General features: G+C 41.8%; 1 protein-coding gene across 7 annotated transcripts in view; it reads left to right on the top strand.

Moving 5' to 3' along the window:
• ARID1B (AT-rich interaction domain 1B) overlaps positions 1 to 24,608 on the top strand; it is a 488,774-nt gene that overhangs the window by 138,420 nt on the left and 325,746 nt on the right. For 6 of the 7 annotated variants that reach the window (XR_013233491.1, XM_077348907.1, XM_077348891.1 and 3 more), the window contains exon 4: positions 12,582 to 12,692. The exons of the other annotated variant lie outside the window; for it this stretch is intronic. Coding sequence is in view for 5 of the 6 variants with exons in the window: in XM_077348907.1 (XP_077205022.1) it covers positions 12,582 to 12,692 (111 nt within the window). In the remaining variant the exon portion in view is untranslated. The remainder of the gene's footprint in view (positions 1 to 12,581; positions 12,693 to 24,608) is intronic. 7 annotated transcript variants of the gene reach the window in all.

Below are 24,608 nucleotides of genomic sequence, written 5' to 3'. Positions count from 1 at the left end.
AGTCTGATGAAACACCATTGACAACAACTCTTTGAGAGCAGTTCTCTAACCAATTCCCTATCCACCTAATTATCTGAAAATCCAGATTGCAGTCCTTTAATTTATCCATCAGAACATCATGGGGAACCTTATCAAAAGCTTTACTAAAATCCAAGTAAACAACATCAACTGAATTTCTACGATCCAGCAAACCTGTTACTTGGTCAAAAAAGGAAACCAGGTTGGTCTGACAGGACCTGTTGGAGACAAATCCATGCTGACTTCCTTGGATCACTAAATTGTCCTCCAGATGTTTGCAGATCGCTCCCTTTAATATCTGCTCCATTATCTTCCCCACAACAGAGGTCAGACTCACTGGTCTGTAGTTCAATGCAGGATCAGCCCAAAGCATCCTAAAGCATCCAAGAAAAGTGTGTATCCAACCTTTGCTTGAAGACTGCCAGTGAGGGGGAGCTCACCACCTCCTTAGGCAGCCTATTCCACTGCTGAACTACTCTGACTGTGAACATTTTTTCCCTGATATCTAGCCTATATCATTGTACTTGTAGTTTAAACCCATTACTGCGCGCCCTTTCCTCTGCAGCCAATGGAAACAGCATCCTGCCCTCCTCTAAGTGACAACCTTTCAGATACTTAAAGAGGGCTATCATGTCTCCTCTCAACCTCCTTTTCTCCCGGCTGAACATTCCCAAGTCCCCCAACCTATCTTCATAGGGCTTGGTTCCTTGGCCCCAGATCATCCTCGTTGCTCTCTTCTGTACCCTTTCAATTTTATCAAATGCACTTTTTTTATTCTTAGAATCCAAAACAATCTTTATTAGTAAGTCACTGGTCTAAATAACATTTGAGGTTGGAGTTGTTTTGGATTGCTATGAATTACTTTTTAATGGTTTTGTATCTGTAATGGTTGTCAGTTTTCATGTGTTGGCTTAAGGCCTTTCCCAAAGTTATGGATTTCACTTTTTTGGATGGCTTCCATAAGTAATTCCTATAGCAACTTGTGAAGACTCTTAAATATACTTTTCCTTGGTAACATAACCAAGCTTTACCTGACTTTTGTCTCAGTTAGCTTCTTGAGTAACACACACTTTAAAGCAAAAGAAGGCTTTATTGAAGAGATTAAAGAAAAGGTATTAAAATAGGGCATATAGTTCAGTGGCAGTGTAAATGCATATATATAAATAATAAAACTGAATAGATGCCTTACTTATTTGGGTCCTAACACAGAACATTTGGTTCATAAGACATAATACAAATATCTGCAGCAAAGCCGGGTAGGGAGAAAAGGGAATAAATGGGGCATGACGGAGAGCACTTTTTAAAACTTAAAGGTATAGTATAAACAGATATAGCACTGCAAAGGGCTAATTCTTCATGGTAACAGAGAGCCTTGAGTGACAGTCTACTTCAAAGAATATGATTGGTTAGTATCAGCTGAGCAGAGAAAAACTTGAGCTGAATTCAGCCCTGAGGAGTCCTAATCGAGAAGAGTTGGGTGTTGACAGAGTTTTAGATCAGACCTGAGAACAATTTAACACAGATGAAGTAGTGAGGAGATTGGCAAGGAAGTATGGGTAGTTACATGAAGACTTCCATTCGGGCCAAGGAAAAGGGATAGATCTCCTAGTAAGACAAGAATTCCCCTACACAGTCTAAACAAGGGTATAGCTCTGAAGAGTAGTGAGATCTCTGGTCTGGTGTAGTTAGATGCTGCTTTGTGGAACCAGAAGAGTCAGTAAAGTTAAGGAAGAGTACTGGTGTGTTTAGTGAAGGTGTTTGGCTACTAGATAGTGTGTCTCAGCCATCTGGGAACCAAAAGAGTTAGTGAATACTCAAAGAAAATCTACTAGACTGTTTGGCAAACACTTGAATATAAACCTCTCATCATAAAGATTTAAAGTCACTATGAATACCTTAAGTCAGCGGTCCGCAAGCTTTCAGCCGCTGCGGACCGCTGCGGCGGAGTGGGGGGAGAGGGCGGCCCGGGGGCCTGCGCACGTGCGGCAGCCCCAGCGCAAATGCGCGTGCGCGGACTGCCGCGCACGCGCGTTTGTGCCGCTGCCATGCCGGCGGCCGCGGATCCCCCTCTCGGCCCCTCCATGGCTGCAAGCAAATCGGCCGCTAAAGCGGCCGATTTGCTCGCGGCCTGGCGAGCTTCTCGCTTCGGAGGGGGAGGGAAGAAGGAGCCGCGGCCCGGCGCCAAGGCCTTCCCGGCCTGGCACCGGGCCGCGGCCCGCAGGTTGGGGACCACTGCCTTAAGTAACTCTCACTACCCTGAAACTTATAAACTTTAGTCTGTGCATCTGCTGATTTAACCTCAGTTATTTATTTGAATTATCTCAGAAATTTTATCCCTGGTCTCACAGGACCTTTCTTTTCTATATTGAATAAAATATTTTGTTATTTTTGAATTTCCCAAAGTCTCCAATATCATTTCAATTATTTAAGTTAAATGAGGCTCTTAACCCTTTCCTGAGGTACTAGCAATAAAAAAACATACTGTTACAGAACAGAACAGCCAGAATTCTTTCAGGAAAAAGACAAATAACTAGTATGGCTCAGTCATAGAGGAAAAGAAAGACACATGGAAAACAATGTCTCATGGTCAGACCACTGCATTATGAAGGCCTCAGATGCCACTTCCTCCTCAGTTGGGCGCTGAGCAAATTTCAGCTTGCCCACAGAGACAACTGGATTCCTGTTTGCTCTTTGGGACCCAGCGCCTCCAGGCATGTCTCAAATGAACTGCTCAGGGATTGGCATGACCAAATGCTGGCCACCATGTCCATTGTACCTGAGAGACTACCTCTTTGCTCATGCCCCCTAAAGAGCACTGTGCTCAGCTAACACCAACTAGCAAATGATCCCTGACCCCAAAGAAGTAGGTTTGGCTTCAACCAGGGTCAGGTCATTCTCTGTCCTGGGTCCCATCTGGGGGAATGAGCTTCTAGAAGATATTCAGGCCCTGTCGAAGCTACCTCAATTCTGCAAGGCCTGAAAAATGGCTCTCTTCCACCAGGTACTTTGTTGAGGCCAATGACAATACTTTTAATGTCCCAGAATCCCCTCCCATCCAGATACACTCACTTTATGCAGGTGCTGCAGTAATTTTACTGTCACTGTGAATAAACTTTTGTTTCCTATATCATGTTAAGATTACTGTTTACATTAATGCATTGTTAATGACACAATTATTGAAACATGTCGTACTGTATTATGCAGTTATTTTCTCTATAAACCATCCTGAGCCGTAAGGCAGTAGTCCCCAACGTTTTTCAGGCTGGGGACCGGGGCGGGGAGAGGGAAGCCCCGGGGACTGGGGGGGAGAAGGAGGGGCGGGCGCCGGCATGCTGGCGAGTGCAAACATGCAGGTGGGGCAGCTCTGTGCTTGAGTATTTGCGCCTGCCGGCGTGCCTGCACCTGCGCCTCCCCCCATAGAGCAGTGCTCGCTGCACTATGAGCGCTGCGAGCACTGCGCTGTGGGGGGAAGGAAGGTGCGCCCTCAGGTTCGCCACTGCCTGTGCCTCCCTCTCCTTTGCCATGGCCCCGTACCAAGGCTCCACGGCCTAGTACCAGTCCATGGCCCGGGGGTTGGGGAACACTGCCGTAAGGGATAATTGTATATAAATACAAATAAATAAATAAATAAACACATAAAATCTTACCTCTGAGTCAGGGAAGTAGACTGGTGCATCATAGGGATGTTTGGGGAAATCATTCCCCCCCCCCCGTCTTTTTGGGGGAATTTCTTTAATGAAGCAGTTTTTTCTTTCTGTGAGCTTGTAGAGAGAGGAGGGATAGCGTTAGCTTGCTTGATCACCTCCCCTCAAATGCTAATTGGTCTAGGTAGGAAACAGAGGAATTCTCCTAGCCTCTTTGCTTTCTACAAGCAGATATCTGGTGGGTGGGAGGCAAAGAAGATGATTTTAATCCCCTTGAACTAGGACAGGTTTTTTATTATTATTTGCCTGCTGTTAGCCAAATAGGAGGTTGCTCTGATTTGACAAGAGATGAGCAGCTATATTGGACCATGTGACTTGCTAGGTTTGCTGAGGAACATACAATAGAACTTGTAACCTCTTAAGAAAATGCCTGCTTTATATTTAGCATCTGATAGGATATGTTTTAGCAGAGGGAAAGAAAGATTTCATTTAACCAAATTTCTTTTGAACTCTTGCTTAAATCTGTGCTGTGGTAAACATATGCTTTTAAACATTGTTCCTTTAATAAATCTTCTATAAATTTGTAGCTTTCTGTGGTTCTTCGTTCCATGTAATGCACTCCTGTCTTGGAAATGCTAGTCCAGAGCAAGGGGAATCCCAACAGCTAAGGGAGTCTTTTATTATTATTTATTATTATTATTATTTATTATTATTATTATTATTATTATTATTATTATTATTATTATTATTATTATTATTTGGTTTTTTAGTTCCCGCCACTACTGGGGACCGGTTCATGGCTGGTCAACATAGTAGTTCATCAACACTAAAGCCTCAATAAAATCCTCATTAAAAACATTAAACACAGGACATAAAAATACAAAAAAACATAAGAAATAACTCGTTTACCCTTCCCACTAACACAATACCCAACAGGGGTGGTGAGAAGGAGCCATAGCCAAATGCCATAGATGTTCAATAGGCATAACTGCTTCTTAGCAAAGGGGGGGGGCTAGCTGATCTTCTGTCCGCCCCGGCCTCAACCATAAACCTGGTGGAAGAGCTCTGCCTTGTAGGCCCTGTGGAACACCCCAAACTCCCTCAGGGTCCACAGCTCTTCCAGGAGCTTCTTCCACCAGGTGGGGGACAGGACCAGAAAGTTCCTGGCCCTGGTCAAGGTTGCTATGCTATGCTGCAACTTGATTTTACCCTTTTTATTGCTGTTGTGTGACATTTCTTTCATAAGAGTAATCAGGCAGCCATTGCAGACAATACAGATTATAGAAATACTTTTGTGAATAAACTGTGTACCATTGGAAGCCTTTATTTATCTTATTTCTAACCCTTCTTTCTCCCAGGAAGGTCAAAGCAGGTGAGGGAAGTATCCCTTACGAAAGCTTAGGAAGTCATATGCATGGAGTTTTGGATGAACTGGTGGTTTATCTATAGTTCTGACTGGATCAAATCCCTTACATATTGCAGTAATGAACTGTAAACAAGCTAGACTTGTGGCCTGGTGGCCATCTTTAACCCAGTATTTCTGCTTCATGAATAAGCAGTACTGTTCTTCAGACTAACATTATATAAGCAGTTGAAGGCCCAACCTCCTATTGATTCAGTTGGCACTGTCCTTCTCCAACCACTGGGACTTATATGTAAACTGCTCCAGTGAAGAAATCAAGTGATGGTACTTCCTATTTACACCAGATTAACGCCTGTAATTCTCACCTCATTTTCAGAACATCATATATATTTTTGTTATGATTAACGTCATATACACACCACACATAATCATATCTCCAAGTTGCCTTGTCATTTATAAAACAACCAGAATTCTATAAAAACTTTAATATACATAACTAGTAAGAAAGCCCATTGCACCCAGGGATGCAACAGGTGCTAGCAGGAGGAGGGCACAGTGGCTGCGGTGTGCCCTACCGTGTTGGAGCGTTGCCGGTGATGGCAGGTTTGGTGGTGGGCGGCCAGAGCGGCAGTCTTGGCTGGGGGCGGTGGTCCCAGGCACCTACCTGCCCACGGTGGCCGGACAGCGCTCCGCCCTTAGTGCCTGTTCCCAGATATTACAGGCACTAATGGTTACAGATTAATAACTCGTTCTTTTGTGGCATAGACAGAATGGATTATATTCACTGTTATTACTTTTTAATGGTGTCCGAAGAATAGTTGAGAAAAAGAAAACATGTATTCATATGATTATAACTGTGGAGGGTGATGTTAGGAACGAATTAATGTCTAGTGATCATAGTAAGTTCTATTCTGTCATTTTCATTGGACAGCTTACTCTCTGTTTAGAGAAACTTTTCAGTGTTGTATAAAATAATTTTTGCATTAGTGCCATGTATTACTCTGTCTGGTTGCTATGCTGCAACTTGACCTCTATTAAAGATTTCACCCTTCTTACTGCTGTTGCATGCAATCTCTAGTCCAAATCTTGAAAATGATGTAAATGTACGTGCTGTGTTCTGTGGGAATAGAAGAAAATATAGATATTTAAGGAGCATTTTCTAAAACAGTATAAAGTACCTCGATGTACAGGTGCAGTAAATCATTTATATAAATATAAGACCATTGTAATTAGTGTACCAGGTGCTCATATGCTGAAGGAGGTGGCTAAACAACTGTTCCTGATTGTGTGGGTGATCATTCTTTACTGCATAATGTTCTTGTGGGAGTGATCTTTCAGAAGCATTATAACAGGATGTGCATAGGCAAGCATTCATAATGTCTCTCATATTTGTGATATACATTCTGGAGCAGGGGTCAAACTGCAGGGGTAGTTGCTGGCAGGGGCTCATGGGAATTGTAGTCCAATCGACATCTGGAGGGCCGCAGTTTGGAGTATACCCCTGTTCTGGAGTATATACCAGATTACTTGATCACGTTTCTAATTCCACCTTACTTTCTGCTGGTTCTGCTGGGGTTGATTGTTTCTTCACTACGTTGGTAGTTTTCAACATGAACTTTCCTGGAACGTTGAGGAAAACTGGCAGAAGTTACTTTATTCTTGCTACTAAATTCTCTTCTGCCTCCATATTCATATTCGGAACTAATCATTATGGCTGTAGTCCTAAGAATCCTGTTCTGTGAACAAACCCCAGTGAAAGAAACAAGACATTAGAATAGACTTGTGTATTTGTTTCTAATAGATATTGTTTGCTTTTGTCAAGCCTTGTTTCTCTTCTCTCTTGATGAATGCACCAGGTCATTTTTCATTGTGAATGTTTTATTTCTTGAAGATTTGTATCTAATTTGTATTTATTGAATATTTGTATTGTTTTGACCATAAAGTATCTCAGGCAGCTTCCAAATAGACATCTAAAGGACATTGTCCCAGGCATATAATTCAAAATTGTTACTAGCCCTGAGCCAGAATAAATAATACATTTATTCTGGAAATTGTACTTTCAGCTACTTCAGAATTCTAAGCAGGTGTCAGAATATAAAATAGATGGAAACTTTTAGCCAAGCTTTAAAGTGTGTGTTTTCTGTGCTAATGATCCATGTCTGTATTCTCTCCTCTGCTTTTACACACATGCCATATATTTCTTTGATGATATTGTATTTTAGGGAATTCCTCCATACTTATGTGACCTCCCCAGTAATCAAGACCTTCTGGGAAATGGTTAAATCAGGTACCAATTCTGTTGTCAACTAGGAATACAGTGCTATCTTAAGAAAATGTACATCATTCTAAGCCCATTGAGTTAAATCAATTTAGAAGAGGGCAATTCTCTCTAAGATGGCATTGTTCTTTCCCATCTTTTGTTTGTCATGAAGAGCTGCATCTTTCCATAGCGCTTACCAATGGTTTATACCATTGTTTAGTATTTACTATCTTTTCATTATTAGCCACTTTGAAGCCCCTAGACTTGAGAAGCAGTGGGGGTGGGGGAATTAAAATAAATCAATAATTGCAATTTCATAAACATTATCAGGCAAGTTAAATAGTATACTAAAACAGAACTCATCAGTTCAGTAATAATATGATCTAATCATATGCTGTAATGTACCTCCTTTGATTTTGCCTGTATTCTTTGAGAAACAGTTGTCTATAGCCTTCTAATGCCAGAGTATGAAAATGTTAAGGAGTATGAGATGAACAGCTTAGCAAATGTATGTAGTAATTGAGTTCTGGGATTTTTATCATGTAAATTCTGGTAATACACAGAACTATTGTGTTAGATAATATGAAATGAAACATTTCCCAGTTAGGTCTATTTTTTAAAAAGTTTGCATGCCTGGAATTGAGCAGTCTTGGGGGCAGGGTGTCTCCAGAGTGCCTGAATATAAGAACACTGGCTTCTCCATCCAGTGATTTCTTTTTTAATGGCCATTGTATGTCCACAAGGATCACATTCTTCTGGAGCGATGGAATTCTGTGACAAGTTGAAATGAATGAGGCAAACCGAATATGCAAGAGTTCCTGTGAATAATTTGTAATTCTCCTTCGGGTGGCTTGGCACATTATTTGTGCTATGGATAGTTATCAGAAAATTTTATAGCCCTTGCAATAACTGATTTTTTTCTTAGGTGGTCTGCAATGTTGGGTAGGAACTGTGAGCCTTTCCTGTCTCTTGCACTCTTCCCCTCCCTTCTATTTGCAGCTGTCAGTCTCTTCCTCGCTTTGCAAGCCTGTTTTCAACATTTTATGTCAGTCCTATTTTTAATGCTTGTTTGTTTGTTGGCTAGAATAGTAAGCTCAAAAGAAGATGGCTAGTTGAACAAACAATATAAGACCTACTGTTTTCAGTTGAGAATTTATTACAGACACCTCTGTGTTGATAACAAATAGTGAGGGTGTGTTTAAATTTCAAAGAAAAAGAAGAGGTTTGCTCATTTGTTTGTCCATTGTGAAGCTGTCCTGCACTTTTATGTTGCTTATAACGGGGAAGGCAGCTGAATGTGTTGTGCCATTTGTTGATTTTAAATCCTGTCATTAATCCAGAGGAACCTGCTGGCCTACGCAGCAGGAGAACTGTGTCACAAGTACAAATCTGCAAGGGGGAATAGGGGGCGTCACAGTCGATAATGATCATTCAGCCACCAGCTTTTCTTACTCTTGAGCCTAATTGTTGCTTTACTACCAACTGAACTGAAGCGTTTCTTTAAGGATTTTTCTTGACATATATGTAAAAGGTTCTATGCATCCCCAAAATAAATGGACACATCAGTTTATTGTTAGATTCAAATCCAGTAGTACTTTAAAGACCAACAAGAATGTTCAGGGTATGAATTTTTGAGAATCAGAGCTTCCTTCTTCAGATACAATGTTCTGACAAAGGAAGCTTTGACTCATGAAAGCTCACACCCTGAAAATTTTGCTGGTTTGTAGGGTGCGCCTACATTCGAACCTGGATGTTCTGGTGCAGACCAATACAGCTACCCTCTGTTTTAAAAAAAGTTGGCATTAAAAAATAAATCTACCCCCCACCCCACATCATTCAAATTAGAGGTTAGAATGACATAAATGTTTAAACATAACAATAAATGTTTATTAGGAGATTTTCCATTTAAATGGAACACAAAGATATCCTTAACTTATTTGAAATAAAAGCCTTGGAGTTCTCATTCTATTAGTCGTCAGCTGTAACGCTAGACTCCTTTTTGGTTTTTCTTACAACATGAAGACAGCTACTTCACTGGAATTTGTTCTGATTTCTTACATATTTGGAGGTTTTGATGGGATGGGACATCACATTTAATTAATCTACTCAGGCTAAACAAGCTTTTAGTGTCATTGGTCCAGCAGTAGCTACTGCTAGAACTGACAGATCCTTTGGGCTGTCCATATCATACTTTCCAAGAAGCAGATGTGCAACTATGATTGCACTTTAGGAGGTGTGCATAAATTGTCATGTAAAAATGTTGCATGTAAAAATAATTGTTCCCATTCAGTTGTTTATCAAAATTGCAAGCTGAAAAAAACAGGAAAAACAAAGTGAGAGCAATCTGTTATGCTGGGGGTCGGGGGAGGAAACAACAAAACAGTTCTCCTTCACTTGAACATTAAGGTGTGATATCTCTTTTCTACAATTGGAAACTGGTCCTTCAACTTGTATGTGCTACTAACACAAGCTAAAATAAGTACTTCACATTCTGTCCTCCTTCATGGCTGTATATTTCAGAACAAGCTGAAAAGGTTGAACAGAGTTGCCAGAAAGTATTGCACTGAACAAACACTTGTAAATAGAAAGTTTTAGTCAAGGTGTAAACTTTTGTGTGCACATACACTTCCTCAGACACAATGAAATGGGAATTTAGCAGTACATACATATAGGCAGATGGTGAGCAATATATTAGTACAACATAATGAAGATGAACTTCAAAGACAATATAAGTATAACAAGATAACTTGATAAGGTCATCTTTTATTTGGTTTCAACTTTGGGGAAAACATAGTAAAATAATTTTAAAAGATTGGAAACTAATGGACAGATGGATCCCCACCTGTGGAACACTGAGGGTAATTAACTGAGACCCTGTCACTATATTCTGTTCATCCCCCCGTCCCCCCCCCCAAAAAAAGAAAAAGCATGGAGATATCCCCACAGCATCTCATTTTTTGAGGTGAAGTGACTGGCTGGGTAGAGTTATGTCCCTGTCCTCAAAGAAGAGAAATACATTCCAATCTCCCATTCCAAATTTCTTTACTCACTATTTATTACATTACATTACAATCTACTATTCAATTATATTACTCAAAATAAAACATGAAATAAAATTAAGAAGATGTATGGTGCTTCTGAGGGATTGTTAGGAATGCAGATAGAAGGCCTGATTATGTAGTGAAATAACAAACCAGTATCCATATTGAGTCCTGGGGATTATATTGTTTTGAGTGTTGTATTAACTTCTTTAATTCAGTTTATTCAGTACAACACTTTGGCCAAATAATATTAGTTAACAAATACAAGCACAAAATATTTCCGGATATAAGACAAAATACAAACATTTTATTGTATGCTAGGGAAGTACAGCAGATAAATAAGATTAACACTTTTGAAATTTTATAACTAAATAAAATTTAACATTTGTGTATGCAAATTAAAAGTTTTTTTTAAAGTTATTTATTCTTCTTTAAGTCACCGTTTATAGGTCCTTAGCTCAGTGTTTTGCACTCTGTATTTTTAGGTGCAATATCTGGCAACCTGTGTAATACTTGAGGCTTTACCGTTCCATAGGAGGAGTTTGATTTTTCCTCTTCCATATAACTAGGAGTATTTTTAAGTAGGGAGAAAATTAGCCTGGTTCTGGCAGCTATATAGAAGGGACACCTAAGGATTATATGCACGGGAGATTCCTCCTCCCTGGAGTTGTAAGGGCAAAATCTTTCTGCTCTAGTCACTTTTTTATAACAGGCCTCCAGAAATGCAGAGGGCAAGGGCAATCCACTTGCTAGTGAGAAGCCCCCCCCCCCTGAGATGTTTGAGATCCTGCATTCTGATTCTGTTTCCTGTTGTGTTTGCTACCCCTCCCAGTTTAGTATTATCTGCAAATTTAATAATTATCCCCTCTAATCCCTCATCCTGTTTTACACCAAAGAAAGTTGCTGTCCTTTTGGTACTGAAAATGTCTCCCCTATCAAGCAAGTAATGTGAAGATAAATCCTGTTGACTTCAGTGGGTTTTATGCATGAATAACTAGTTGCAGGATTATCGACACCTTATTAAAGCTTCTCCCGAAGCAATTTGCTATTGAAATATATTGAGATAGAAACATAAGGCACTGTCCAGTCTACCTTGGGCAGAGCATCCATGTATCAAGCATCCTGGTTCTGTTTCCCTCTTCTCACCTTACCTACATATGACTCTGGAGCATGAGTAATTCACATTAGGTAGAGGGATGGGATTCGATAGGGCTATGTGAAGTGGACATCCGTTAACCCAGAGAGCTTCTTTAGATACGTTCATGCCATCCAGGGTACTGTCTGCACTCACATTTTTCCCCATTCGCGATCCTGCTGACTTCTGATCAATCTGAACCCGAATTTTACAACAGATCTGCAACATTTCATTTTTTTCTGACTGGAAGCAGCTTTCAGTCAAACACTGTGTTCTGCACAAGAGAATGTTGAGGGCCCACATTTCCTCCTTGAAGCGGAAAAAATCCATTCCTGGATATGCTGGCAAATAAGTAGTGTGACTGCAGAGTCTAATTACAGCTGTGCAGATGGGAAGGAAAGCCTGACCAGGATCAGAGTACAAATTGGAGTTGGGTGCAGATGACTTTTGTTTAACAGAACCCAACCAGCTTTAAAATCCCAGTGAAGATTAGCCCCTGAAGGGGAAAAAGTGCAATATTGTTTATTTTTAGAGTATAGTGAAATATATAGTATTTAAGAAATACTGTAGAAATTGTTCTATCATTTTAAGAAAATGATAAGCGACACATTCTATGTAAATTTTAACTTTTTTCACCAGCTCCTTTTCAGAACGACTCAGGGCTTGATTCTGTTTCAGTTCTGTTGTAGCAAATGCAAGGAGGCCAAAAACACCTTTGAGGGGGGATAGGTAAAGAAACCAGGATCTGTTGATTCCTATTAAAATCTTCACATGCAGATATTGAATTGGCAATGGAACTGTATTACATGGGCACAATACAAGATGGTGTTGTAGTCAGAGTGTCAGGCTAGGATGTGGGAGACTCAGGTACAAATCCCTGTCTTCCATGGATGCCTGCTGTGTGATCTTTGGCCAGTCACATATCTTAAACTTAACCTACCTTGCAGGATTATTATGAGGATGAAGTGATAGAGAGGATGATATTGTGAGCCTTAGGGTCCTTATTGGTGAGAAAGGTACAGTCTAAGTGGAATAAAATTAAAAAATAAACTGCCATTCTTTATTGCCTTTATTAGATTTCAACACAAATAACAGTGTGTTTTATATCTGTTTTATTTAGGATATGTCTCAGGAAGGTTATGGAACCAGATCCCAGCCACCTCTTCCCCAAGGCAAGCCTAACCATGAGGAACTTAACCTAATACAACAGGAGAGACCATCAAGCCTACCAGTAAGAGATTAGTTGTCATTTGATATAAAAGTAATGTGCTCTGTGTTGAAAGTAAAATTATTAATAAGGTAAAGGTAAAGGTATCCCCTGTGCAAGCATCGAGTCATGTCTGACCCTTGGGGTGACGCCCTCCAGCGTTTTCATGGCAGACTCAATATGGGGTGGTTTGCCAGTGCCTTCCCCAGTCATTACCATTTACCCCCCCAGCAAGCTGGGTACTCATTTTACCGACCTCGGAAGGATGGAAGGCTGAGTCAACCTTGAGCCGGCTGCTGGGATTGAACTCCCAACCTTATGGGCAGAGCTTTCAGACTGCATGACTGCTGCCTTACCACTCTGCGCCACAAGAGGCTAAAAATTATTAATACTATAGTAATAAATGATATATTGTAAATCTGAGCAGTATTTGATGCCCAAATCCAAACTAAAATAGAATGAGAGACGTGGCATTATACATTCAATTTACTGATTAAGGGAATTCCCTTTTTTCTCAAAGGTAGCGTAATAATTGCTACCAAATATCTTGACAAGTAATTTGTGATCTTTCCATAAATGAAACTTTATAGAGTCATGTGAGAATATACAATTTTCATTGCATGGGTACACACGTGCACACATACTTGGTATTATGCAGAAAACTGATCTTCCAATTTATGCCTACATGAGGTCATTTTACAGTGTTTGTTTTAAAATAGTATGGACTAGATTTTTTTAAACCCTTCCTTCTTTCGGCATTGGCAGAATTTTTCCTCAGTTTATTTCAAACCAGCTGAACAGTGTGGGCCCTAGTCAGTACTTGGAAGGGAGACCACCAAGGAATACCAGGGTCATGATGTGGGGGCAGACAATGACAAACCAATTCCAACGATTCCTTACCTTGAAAATCTCATAGGGCCACCATTAGCCAACTGTGACTTCACAGCAAAAAAAAAAAAAGGTTTCATTGGATAACTTTCCATAGTGCTGGAAATACTACTGGGTAGCCTGATTATTTATAATATATATATAACAATTCATTTTATCATATCCAAGCATGGAGTGATTGCATGGGGAAGATGGTGGTGAATGAAAGTTTGTGTGTGATATTCTTGCTAAATAATATTACATAATATTACAACTAGTTGAGTGAGTCTGCTCTTCGTTGACAATGTGGAAAACATTTTTGAATGATAATAGGCTAATTTTCATTTTGTTATGTAGTGAGAAAACATTGAGTATCATGAATAAATCTTGAAAGGCTGATATAATAAAAGAAAATCTGTTGTAACCAAAAAGAAAACTTGTTCTTGGCTGCAATCCTAGCATATTTATTAGGAAATAAATTCCAATTTAGGTTAGCAGTTCCATTCAAAAATACTTAGGAGTGGATTGTTTGCATACTGCATAGCCCAAGAGCATACTACGACCCAAATAAAATGGACATTTTGTTAATCAGTGATTGTGCCAATCAAAGATTGAGGTGTCAGGTTGCTCTTACCTTCTGCTAAAAATGGAGAGTTTTATGTGAAGATGGGGAATGCTGAATCCAGATAATGTGGAAGTTATATCTCCTCCGGCAACTGTAATATGTACTTATTTGACTGGCTTACCAGCTGTGACTTTTCTGGGAGAGGCCAGATTTTACCACGTCAATTCTCTTATCACATCCGATGGTGGTGGAATGTGCCATCAAGTTGCAGCTGATTTACAGGAATCCCATCAGATTTTCAAAGCAAGAGATGGATAGAGGTGGTTTGCCTTTGCCTGCCTCTATTTGAAAATTACACATAATGATTTGGGAATTAGGAGCTCTTCTGCCAGGCATTTGGTTGAGACCAGGCATAACCAACAACGTCTGTAGGGCCCCTGCTCCCTCCCTCCCAGAACTCCATGAATGTGCTCTGGACCTTTTTGCAATGTTGCATTGTTGCATTGTTTGCACTGTTTGCAATTATCAGTTATTATTAGTATTAATGTTACAGTTATTTATAGGTTATGGATTGTTTCATGTATTGTTTATGCTTTTTATGTAAACCGCCCTGAGCCTCCGGGGAGGGTGGTATATAAATATAATAAACAAACAAACAAACAAACTGTCTAGAGCTGCATGGAAGGACGGTATAAAAATATATATTAAATATATATAAACTCTGTCCAAGAATGCCAAAGGTTTCACATCTCACTGGTGTTGGCTTCCTATATGTCTGGTCCTAATTCTTGTTATTTTAAGATTCTGTCTTTAGATCAGGATGTCTTAAAAGCCATATTCTACTTCTCTGTTGACATCTTCTGATGACCAGCTCATTCTCCCTGTAGTGAGGCAAGTGACAACTAGGAAACTTTTCTGTAGTGCAGTCCAGCTAAGGAATGTCTTTCCCTTGGATGCTTGCTGTCAGTAGTTCCTTAGCACTGAATTATCTGTTCTTTTAGTTTGTTCTTCCTCATGTTGTTTTTTTAATGGGGCTGCTTTTAATAGACTTGGTTGAACCATTGTTTTTTGTTTTTTTGCTGGAAGTTCCTAATCATGATTTTGCTTTTGGTAATTTTTGAGTGGAGGTCAGTTACTGTGAGGACTTGCTTTCTTCTGTTATTCGGCTTGTATTTTTGCAAAATTAGATTTTATCTGATTTTAGGTATTTATTGTGCTATCAAATCATGGAAGATTGGGGATATTAATATTTTAAAAAATTAAAGTTTCACCTCATGTTATTTTTTAGAATCAGGGGATGTAGAGAATTGTAGATTCTCTACATGTTATATTGGAGCTGGGCAATGACGAAGCAAGGCAAGTCACTAAAGAAAGGATCAATGACACAGAGTGCCAACTAGCCCTGTCAAGTTTGTCCAAGTTCATGGCCCCTCCAGAAAACAGATATAATCAGAAACCAGTAACTTATCTGTCCTTTCTGGAGATTAAGAGGCATTTACTCTTGCGAAGTGCTCTGCTTTACCATCTGCTTTGCTTGAGGGGTATTCTAAAAAGACTCCAAAAGCAGAGAGAATCTGTATATGTGGAGGCGGGGAATTGGAGTCCATAGAGCATGTTCGATAAATGTACACAATGTCGGAATATGAAATAAAATCATCGCCCCAGATTTCGGGTGACTTTGAGGAAGGGAAAATTAAGAGCCTCCTCTCTGAGGGAAATACTGAGGTCACCAAACAAATAGCCAAATACAAAACAAATAGCCAGATGCTGTGCCATAGTATGCAAAGTATGACATCACTGTGCTATTGGAAATTTGCCTTAGGTAATCTTGATGTGGTTTTATAGGTTTACTAGTAATAAAGCCCATTTGTAAAAATGGGCATGTGGAGGCTGGGGGCATTGCACGCAGAGAAGCTATGGGTGCAAGGATGGGGTGAGGTGGATGCGTTGGGGAGGTGGTGGGAGGCGGGCCAGCGCTGGAAGGGAGAGACAAAGTCATGGGCAGGCGTTGCAACCAGGGGCGGCTCTCCCGGCAATCTGTGCAGTGTTGGGGCGCATGAGGCAAGCCGCAGCAGGGATCGGTGCGGCGATGCGGGTCAAGGGGGGCCAGATGGGGCTGGAATGGAGCAGGGCATGGCCCCCCCAGGGGCCGGCGAGGGCTGGGCATTGGCGTGGTGGCCAGAGACTGGGTGGCAGTGGAGGGGGAAGGGAAGGCATTGGAGAGGGGTGGGAGTTAGTCGCGGCTCCGGTGCCTACCAGCGAAGTAGCATTGTCGGCGATCATCTCCGCAGCTGGCGCGGGGACGCAGTCCCAGGAAGTGGGGGCAGATTTGCAAACGGTGGGCGTGCGCAGGAGGGCGCAGTCAGTGGCGTGGGTGGCAGCGGCAGCGCAGGCAGGGCTAGGCCAGGGCGAGGCGCAGGTGGGCGCGCCCCATGGGGCGCTGGGTGTAGAAACGGTGTTCAGGAGGCTGCAGGCAGGCCGTAACGGAGCTGTGGAGGGGGGAGGCAGCGAGAGAAGGTGGCGGCGGACGGCATTCGGGGAGGCGGGTGTCCCAACAGGCAGGGAAAAGTAGTCATGGCGGAGTGGATGTGTGTTGGCGGGGGTTCACGTTGGCCAGGCATTAACCTCGGGCGTGTGGCCATGGAGCGTGTATCGGGAGGGGCGCAAGGCGGGCATCCCGAGGCAGCGGCAGCATCAGGTGTTGGCTCCTTCCCCCCCGGGGAAACCGTTGTTGGAGCACGAGGCAAGGACGTGCGGCTCGGCGGAGTGCAGAGACAAAGACGGGCCAAGCAGCCAACAATTGGCCGCTTGGCCCCCGAGTGCCACTCGGAGGGGCGAATCAGGAGCCGCTTCACGGCTCCTGATTCACCCCTCCCGAGTTTTTATCACGGACGGCGCCCGCCCCATTCTCCTCTCAACTTGCGCTTAGGGCTTTATTACTACCGCTCCACAGGAGCGGTTTAAAGATAATGTTTTAAATGTTTGATTATAAGAATTTTTATTGCTGGATATTTGTATCCTACCATGATTTGTTGGATTATCGTTTTATAAATGTGAGTTTTGTGACTGGTTTCGAGCCGTATTTTAACAAATCTGTGTTCTATGAGAATCAGGGAGTTATTTATTAATCTCTGATGTGTTGTTGCTTCTGTGAGGTAGATACTTTATTTCTGAAATGTTAATTGTTTTGATACCTTTTGAAAATATGATGCTAGCCATCTTCTGGTTAAGGCACTGGATATAGAAACTTAAAATAAATATACCAAGAGTTTCAATTAGATTTCTCTGTTCAAATATATATGTATACAGTACACATGTGCACACATAGCACGTACATTTACTTTGTGTTATATAGCTTGTCTTTAAAAAGTCTAACAATATTTATATTTTGTGTTGCAATTGATTAAAACTCACCCTTTTATTTAACCCACATGAATGTTGCGTGCTTTCATGTACTTTAGCATGTAAATGTTTGGGATCATCATAGAGCTCTGAAATCTAATAAATTAAGTATAAACGCCCGTATATTTACTGGATTATTTTTCAGACCCTATAGAATATGCTTTAGCCCCTTTAGTTAGGCTTCTTTAATCATTTGAATATACTCAGATTACCCTCTTAATTACATTCAAGTAAGTGATCATGGCAATTTCATAGAATCATAGAGTTGGAAGCATGAAATAGAATCATAGAGTTGGAAGGGGCCCTACAGGCCATCTAGTCCAACCCCCTGCTCAACGCAGGATGAGCCCTAAGCATCCTAAAGCATCCAAGAAAAGTGTGTATCCAACCTTTGCTTGAAGACTGCCAATGTTTTCCTGAAATCTAGCCTATATCGTTGTACTTGAAGTTTAAACCCATTACTGCGTGTCCTCTCCTCTGCAGCCAACAGAAACAGCATCCTGCCCTCCTCCAAGTGACAACCTTTCAAATACTTAAAGAGGGCTATCATGTCCCCTCTCAACCTCCTTTTCTCCAGGCTGAACATTCCCAAGTCCCTCAACCTATCTTCATAGGGCTTAATCCCTTGGCCCCAGATCATCTTCGTCGCTCTCCTCTGTACCCTTTCAATTTTATCTACGTCCTTATTGAAGTGAGGCCTCCAGAACTGCACACAGTACTCCAGGTGTGGTCTGACCAGTGCCGTATACAATGGGACTATGACATCTTGTGATTTTGATGTGATGCCCCTGTTGATACAGCCCAAAATGGCATTTGCCTTTTTTACCGCTGCATCACACTGCCTGCTCATGTTTAGTTTACAATCTACAAGTACCCCAAGGTCTCGTTCACACACAGTGTTACCTAGAGCGTATCCCCCATCCAGTAGGCATGCTTTTCATTTTTCTGACCCAGATGCAGAACTTTACACTTATCTTTATTAAATTGCATCTTGTTCTCATTTGCCCATTTTTCCATTGTGTTCAGATCTCGTTGAACTGCGTCTCTATCTTCCGGAGTATTTGCCAGTCCTCCCAATTTGGTGTCATCTGCAAACTTGATGAGTAGTGCCTCCACCCCCTCATCTAGATCATTAATAAATATGTTAAAAAGTACTGGACCGAGCTCCGAGCCCTGAGGTACCCCGCTACTCACATCTCTCCAGTCTGATGAAACACCATTGACAACAACTCTTTGAGTTGGTTCTCTAACCAATTCCCTATCCACCTAAGTATCTGAAAATCCAGATTGCAGTCCTTCAACATATCCATCAGAACATCACGGGGAACCTTGTCAAAAGCTTTACTAAAATCCAAGTAAAGGACATCAACCGAATTTCCATGATCAAGCAAACCTGTTACTTGGTCAAAAAAGGAAACCAGGTTGGTCTGGCAGGACCTGTTGGAGACAAATCCATGCTGACTTCCTTGGATCACCAAATTGTCCTCCAGATGTTTCCAGATCGCTCCCTTTAATATCTGCTCCATTATCTTCCCCACAACAGAGGTCAGACTCACTGGTCTGTAGTTTCCCGGGTCATCCTTCCTCCCTTTTTTAAAGATCAGAATAACGTTTGCTCTCTTCTAGTCCTCCGGGACATCTCCAGTCCTTAAAGAGGTCCCAAAGATGATGGACAAGGGCTGTGCAAGTTCTCTGGAAAGTTCTTTGAGCACTCTTGGGTGCATTTCATCCGGCTCAGGGGATTTGAACTCATCCAGTGCAGCTAAGTGCCTCTCGACAACCTCTCTATCCATGTTAACCTGCCACCCAGACACTATCCTTTGTCTACTGCTTTGTCTACTGCTATCTCTAGATGTGCCTAAACCCTCTAGATGTGCCTAAACCCTTTTCCTTGTGGGAAAAAACAGATGTAAAATAGACACTAAGACTTTCTGCATTCTCTGCATCTTCCGTTAGAGTTTGTCCATCCGCACCCAACAGTGGGCCTATTGCCTCCTTTACTTTTACGTTTGCTCCTTACATAACTGAAAAGTCTTTTCCTGTTACAATGGGCTTCCCTGGCCAATCTTAGCTCCCTCTCAGCTTTGGCCTTTCTGGTGCTTGATCTACAGTGCCTAGTAACCTGTAGGTACTCTTCTTATGAAAGAGTGGTCTCAGGTTCAGTTTTCATGCTAGAGCAATGGTAAATTACCTTCCTAAGAAAGGGACAATGAAAAAATAGAAAATTGCCTACATCAAACAAATGAGGATATACATAGAAATGTAAAGTGACATCTCTTTACTTTTAGATTAATTTAGCTGGATCCTGCTCAGTAATTCACTCTCAGACACCATTTTGAAAAGCAAGAACAGAATATTTGTTGTTGTTGTTAGGTGCGAAGTCGTGTCCGACCCCATGGACAATGATCCTCCAGGCCTTCTTGTCCTCTACCATTCCCCATAGTCCATTTAATTTTGCAGCTATTGATTCAGTTACTCCATCCAGCCACCTCATTCTCTGTCGTCCCCTTCTTCTTTTGCCCTCAATCGCTCCCAGCATTAGGCCCTTTTCCAGGGAGCCCTTCCTTCTCATGAGGTGGCCAAAGTATTTGAGTTTCATCTTCAGGATCTGGCCTTCTAAGGAGCAGGCAGGGCTGATCTCCTCTAGGACTGACTGGTTTGTTTGCCTTGCAGTCCAAGGGACTCGCAAGTGTCTTCTCCAGCACCAGAGTTCAAAAGCCTCAATTCTTTGACGCTCGGCCTTCCTTATGGTCCAACTTTCGTAGCCATACATTGCAACTGGGAATACCATAGCCTTGACTGATTGCACTTTTGTTGGCAGGGTGGTGCCTCTGCTTTTTAGGATGCTGTCTAGATTTGCCATAGCTTTCCTCCCCAGGAGCAAGCGTCTTTTAATTTCTTTGCTGCAGGCCCCATCTGCAGTGATCTTGGAGCCCAGGAAAATAAAATCTGTCACTATCTCCATTTCTTCCCCATCTATTTGCCATGAATTGAGAGGGCCGGATGCCATGATCTTCGTTTTCTTGATGTTGAGTTTCAAGTCAACTTTTGCATTCTCCTCCTTCACCCGCATCAACAGGCTCTTTAGCTCCTCTTCGCTTTCTGCCATTAGAAGAGAACATACTATAAAAGAAGCAAACATTTTAAATTGTTTTGTATGGTTATGTAGTTGGCAAGTTGCTACTTAGTAAACGTTACCTCCTTGTCATCATGGTAAAGGGCTAAATAAATCAATATGTTAATTGGTATTCATTTTATTATCTGGTCTTTAATGTGTCTTTAATGTGTCAGTATTGCAGTAAAATGGCTAGAGTGTTAGAATATATAACATATGTCAAGCATCAGATTTACACTCAGCCATAAACTTCACTGGTTAACTTTGGAGCAGTCATTTATCTCTCAGCCGATACTACCTCATAGGGTTATTGTGATGATTAAATGGGAAGCATTTAATGCCACCTTGAACTACTTGAAGGGAATGAGATAAAAATACAATGATTCTAATATATTTGTGGCCAAGTATAACTTTTTTTCAAAGAGGAATTAGTTATTTGTAGGTCTGAATCAATAAAGAGCATGTTTCATGAAAAAAATTCTGCAAAATAATCCTCCCCCTTGGTTATGTTGGGAAGGCGTGTTTCATGACAAGATAAAAAAGTGTTGCCTTTAAGAGTGAGGGAAGAATCATGTTGATTTTAGAAAAGATTGCCATTGTCTGTCTATACCTTCCTTCTTACTCAGCCATTACAATAGGATTGAAAAGACCAGGATATGTATTCAATACAATTAAAGATGTCTCATAGCTTAATGTGGGAACTGACTCTGAAGATTGTTGCATCTGAGGTTATGTGAAATGATATGAAGTTATTATGGATTTTTCAAAATGCAGCTCAGAAACTGACAATGTGATCAAGTGGTGAACGTACCTAAGGAGAAGATGAGAATGATGTAAGCCCTTTTGGGCCCCTGTTGGAAAGAAAAGTAGGAGATTGTCATGTGTTTATTTATTTATTACATTTCTATACTGCTCTTCGCTTGTGGGCTCACGGTGGTTTACAACTTGTGTTATAAAACATAATCGTAAGAACAGTTTGTTACAAATCATTACATTCATTAAGATTATTATAATGATTAAATACTGTATTATAATTTACCTTCCTGGCACTAATTCAACTTCACATAGGCGTGCAATGCCTTCCTCAGGAGTAGGGGAGGAGACATGGTAGGTGCCAGTAAGATGTTTTGATGGCATTCAATGGTATATTCTTCTCTACTGGTATGCTTAAACGACTGAGAGAAGATATGATAACCATCTTCAAGTATTTAAAAGGCTGATGTGTAGAGGATGGAGTAGAGTTGTTCTCTCTTGCCCCGGAGGGACGGACCAGAACCAGTGCGATGAAATTAATTCAAAGGAAATTCCATCTAAACATCCGGAAGATTTTCCTGACAAAGCGGTTTCTCAGTGGAACAGGCTTCCTTGGGAGGTGGTAGGTTCTCCATCTTTGGAAATTTTTAAACAGAGGCTGGATAGCCATCTGACAGGCTGATTCTGTGAAGGCTCAACGGGATGGCAGGTTACAGTGGATGAGTGATAGGGTAGTGAGTGTCCTGCATAGTGCAGGGGATTGGACTAGATCAGCAGTCCGCAAGCTTTCGCCCGCTGCTGACCGCTGTGGCGTAGTGGGGGGAGAGGGCAGCCCGGGGGCCTGCGCACACACGGCAGCCCCAGCGCAAACGTGCCTGCGCGGACTGCCGCGCACGCTCATTTGCGTCGCCACCATGCCAGCGGCCGCAGCTCCCCCTCCCGGCCCCTCCGGGTCGCCAGCAAATCGGCCGCTAAAGCACCCGATTAGCTTGCGGCTCGGCAAGCTTCTCTTCCCTCCCCTCCCGAAATAAGAAGCTTGCTGGGCCGTGAGCTAATCGGACGCTATTTTAGTTTAGTTAGCAAATATAAAAAATCAGGCTACTTTGCATAGTATTTCTTGAAACCTTCTGTGGCTAAGAAGCTTTATTTTTCTGTATCACCTCGGTATGCTTAAATATGTCTTTTTCACTGTTGTTTTTAAACATCTGTTTTACAGTGCGGATCTTGGGGCCATTTAGTTAATACTTTATTTTCTAATATAAGACCAAAAATAATAATGCTTTTTAAAAAGTGATGATCTTGTACTTATCATATTGCACATAATTGTGCTGTTTTTTGTTTTGTACAAAATTAAATAATTCTTAGTAGTAGCAAGTGGAGATATAAAAGACTCCTAATAGATTTTGATTAGTCCCCTACTGGTTTTGGTTATAAGACAGATTGCTGATAAATTTCAAAAGGTGTAAGCCATTTGTGTACTTTACACAGCTGATTTCTTTTGGAGTGGTTTTCTAAAAGTTTTGTTTCATAAGCAGGCACAGCTAGACAGTTCACTAGTTGTTCCATTTCCTTCACACATTGTATATAAAAATCCTGGCACAAATGTTCCTGTTAAATTCAAAGCAGACGAATTTGTAATGTGGGTTGGAACAAATGGCTACAAACAAACTCATAGTTTTTATTAGCTAATCCTAATGGCTTGTCAAGTGTTATACTAAATTATTATCCTTCCTTTTGCTGTTCAGCTGTCTGGACAGTTTGACCTAGAAAGATGTGAATGTGTTTTGAGTCTCTAATTAAAACATTGCATATTCTAATGTTCATAACACTTTTATTTAGCTCACTGTTAAAGGCAGTATCTTTCTTTTATATAAATTCAGGGAATTTTGTTCTCTGGAGAAGAGGGAGGAAAATTAAACTGTATCCTGGAGAAGTGAATTATTGGAAAAACCAATGTTAGATCTTCATGGGCCAGCTGATGTTAAGGGACAGCTTATGCTAAATAACTTTTCCACATATCTGAATTCTGAGGGGGGTTGGGGGGGAGCAGGGGCCCTTGGTCGCTGTAGATTACGTCTGGTCTCGGCCAAATGCCTGGTGGAGGAGCTCCTTTTTGCAGGCCCTGCGGAACTGTTTAAGCTCCATCAGGGCCCTGATCTCCTCTGGGAGCTCGTTCCACCAGGTAGGGGCCAGAACAGAGAATGCTCTGGCCCTGGTTTAGACCAGACGGACTTCTTTAGGGCCAGGGATCCTTAGCTGATTGGAAGCAGTAGAGCGTAGAGCTCTTTTGGGGGCATAGGCAGGGAGGCGGTCCCTCATGTACACTGGGCCCTGACCGCGTATGGCCTTGAAGGTAATTACCAGGACCTTTAGTCTGATCCGGAATTCAACTGGTAACCATTGCAGCTGATGGAGAATAGGCCGGATATGGGACCTCCACGGTGTTGCCATGAGGATCCTGGCTGCTGCATTTTGAACTAGTTGTAGTTTCCAGGTCAGGGCTAAGGGCAGGCCTGCGTAGAGCGAGTTACAAAAGTCCAGTCTAGAGGTGACCGTCGCATGGATCACTGTGGCTAGGTGTTCCAGGGCCAGGTAGGGCGCTAGTAGTTTGGCTTGGCGGAGATGGTAGAATGCCAGCTGCGCTATCTTTGTGATCTGGGCCTCCATTGTGAGGGAGGCGTCCAGAATCACGCCTAGGTTCCTGGCGGAGTGAGCCGTGGAGAGCTGCACGCCATCCAGGGTAGGCAGGCGCGCTTCCTCGCAAGGGCCCTTCCTACCTAGCCACAGGACCTCCGTCTTTGAAGGATTGAGCTTCAGACGACTTGGCCTTTAGTAGGTCATAATTCTAGATTGCCATGTTAATGGATAAAGAAGAACTATACACAGCCAAAAGTCTTTTGAAAGTTTTTATTGCCCCTAAGGAACTGGTAGAAATGTTAGGAAAATATTTCTGTTTGAAAGCAGTTTCCTTGTTTAGTTGGGTGATTCGTTGAAGCAAAATCTTACAAAATGTCTTCAGGAGCAGTTGTCCTTTATATGCTCATGTATATACCTACTTTAGGATTGTAGTGGTCAAATAATCCAGACTGTAGCTGTGATTGCATGGAGGAATATTACCGTATTTGCCGGCGTATAAGACGAGTTCCCCCCCCTAATAAACATGCCTCCAAGTGGGGGGGGTCATCTTATACGCCGGGTGCACTTCAGTTGGGATAGATATAGCTGCCCATAGTGGCCT

Source organism: Paroedura picta, chromosome 1 (assembly GCF_049243985.1).
Source record: "Paroedura picta isolate Pp20150507F chromosome 1, Ppicta_v3.0, whole genome shotgun sequence".
In the NCBI taxonomy this organism is placed as follows: Eukaryota; Metazoa; Chordata; class Lepidosauria; order Squamata; family Gekkonidae; genus Paroedura; species Paroedura picta.
Note: the sequence above shows the minus strand (reverse complement) of the source record. Positions and strands in the feature narration are given on the sequence as shown.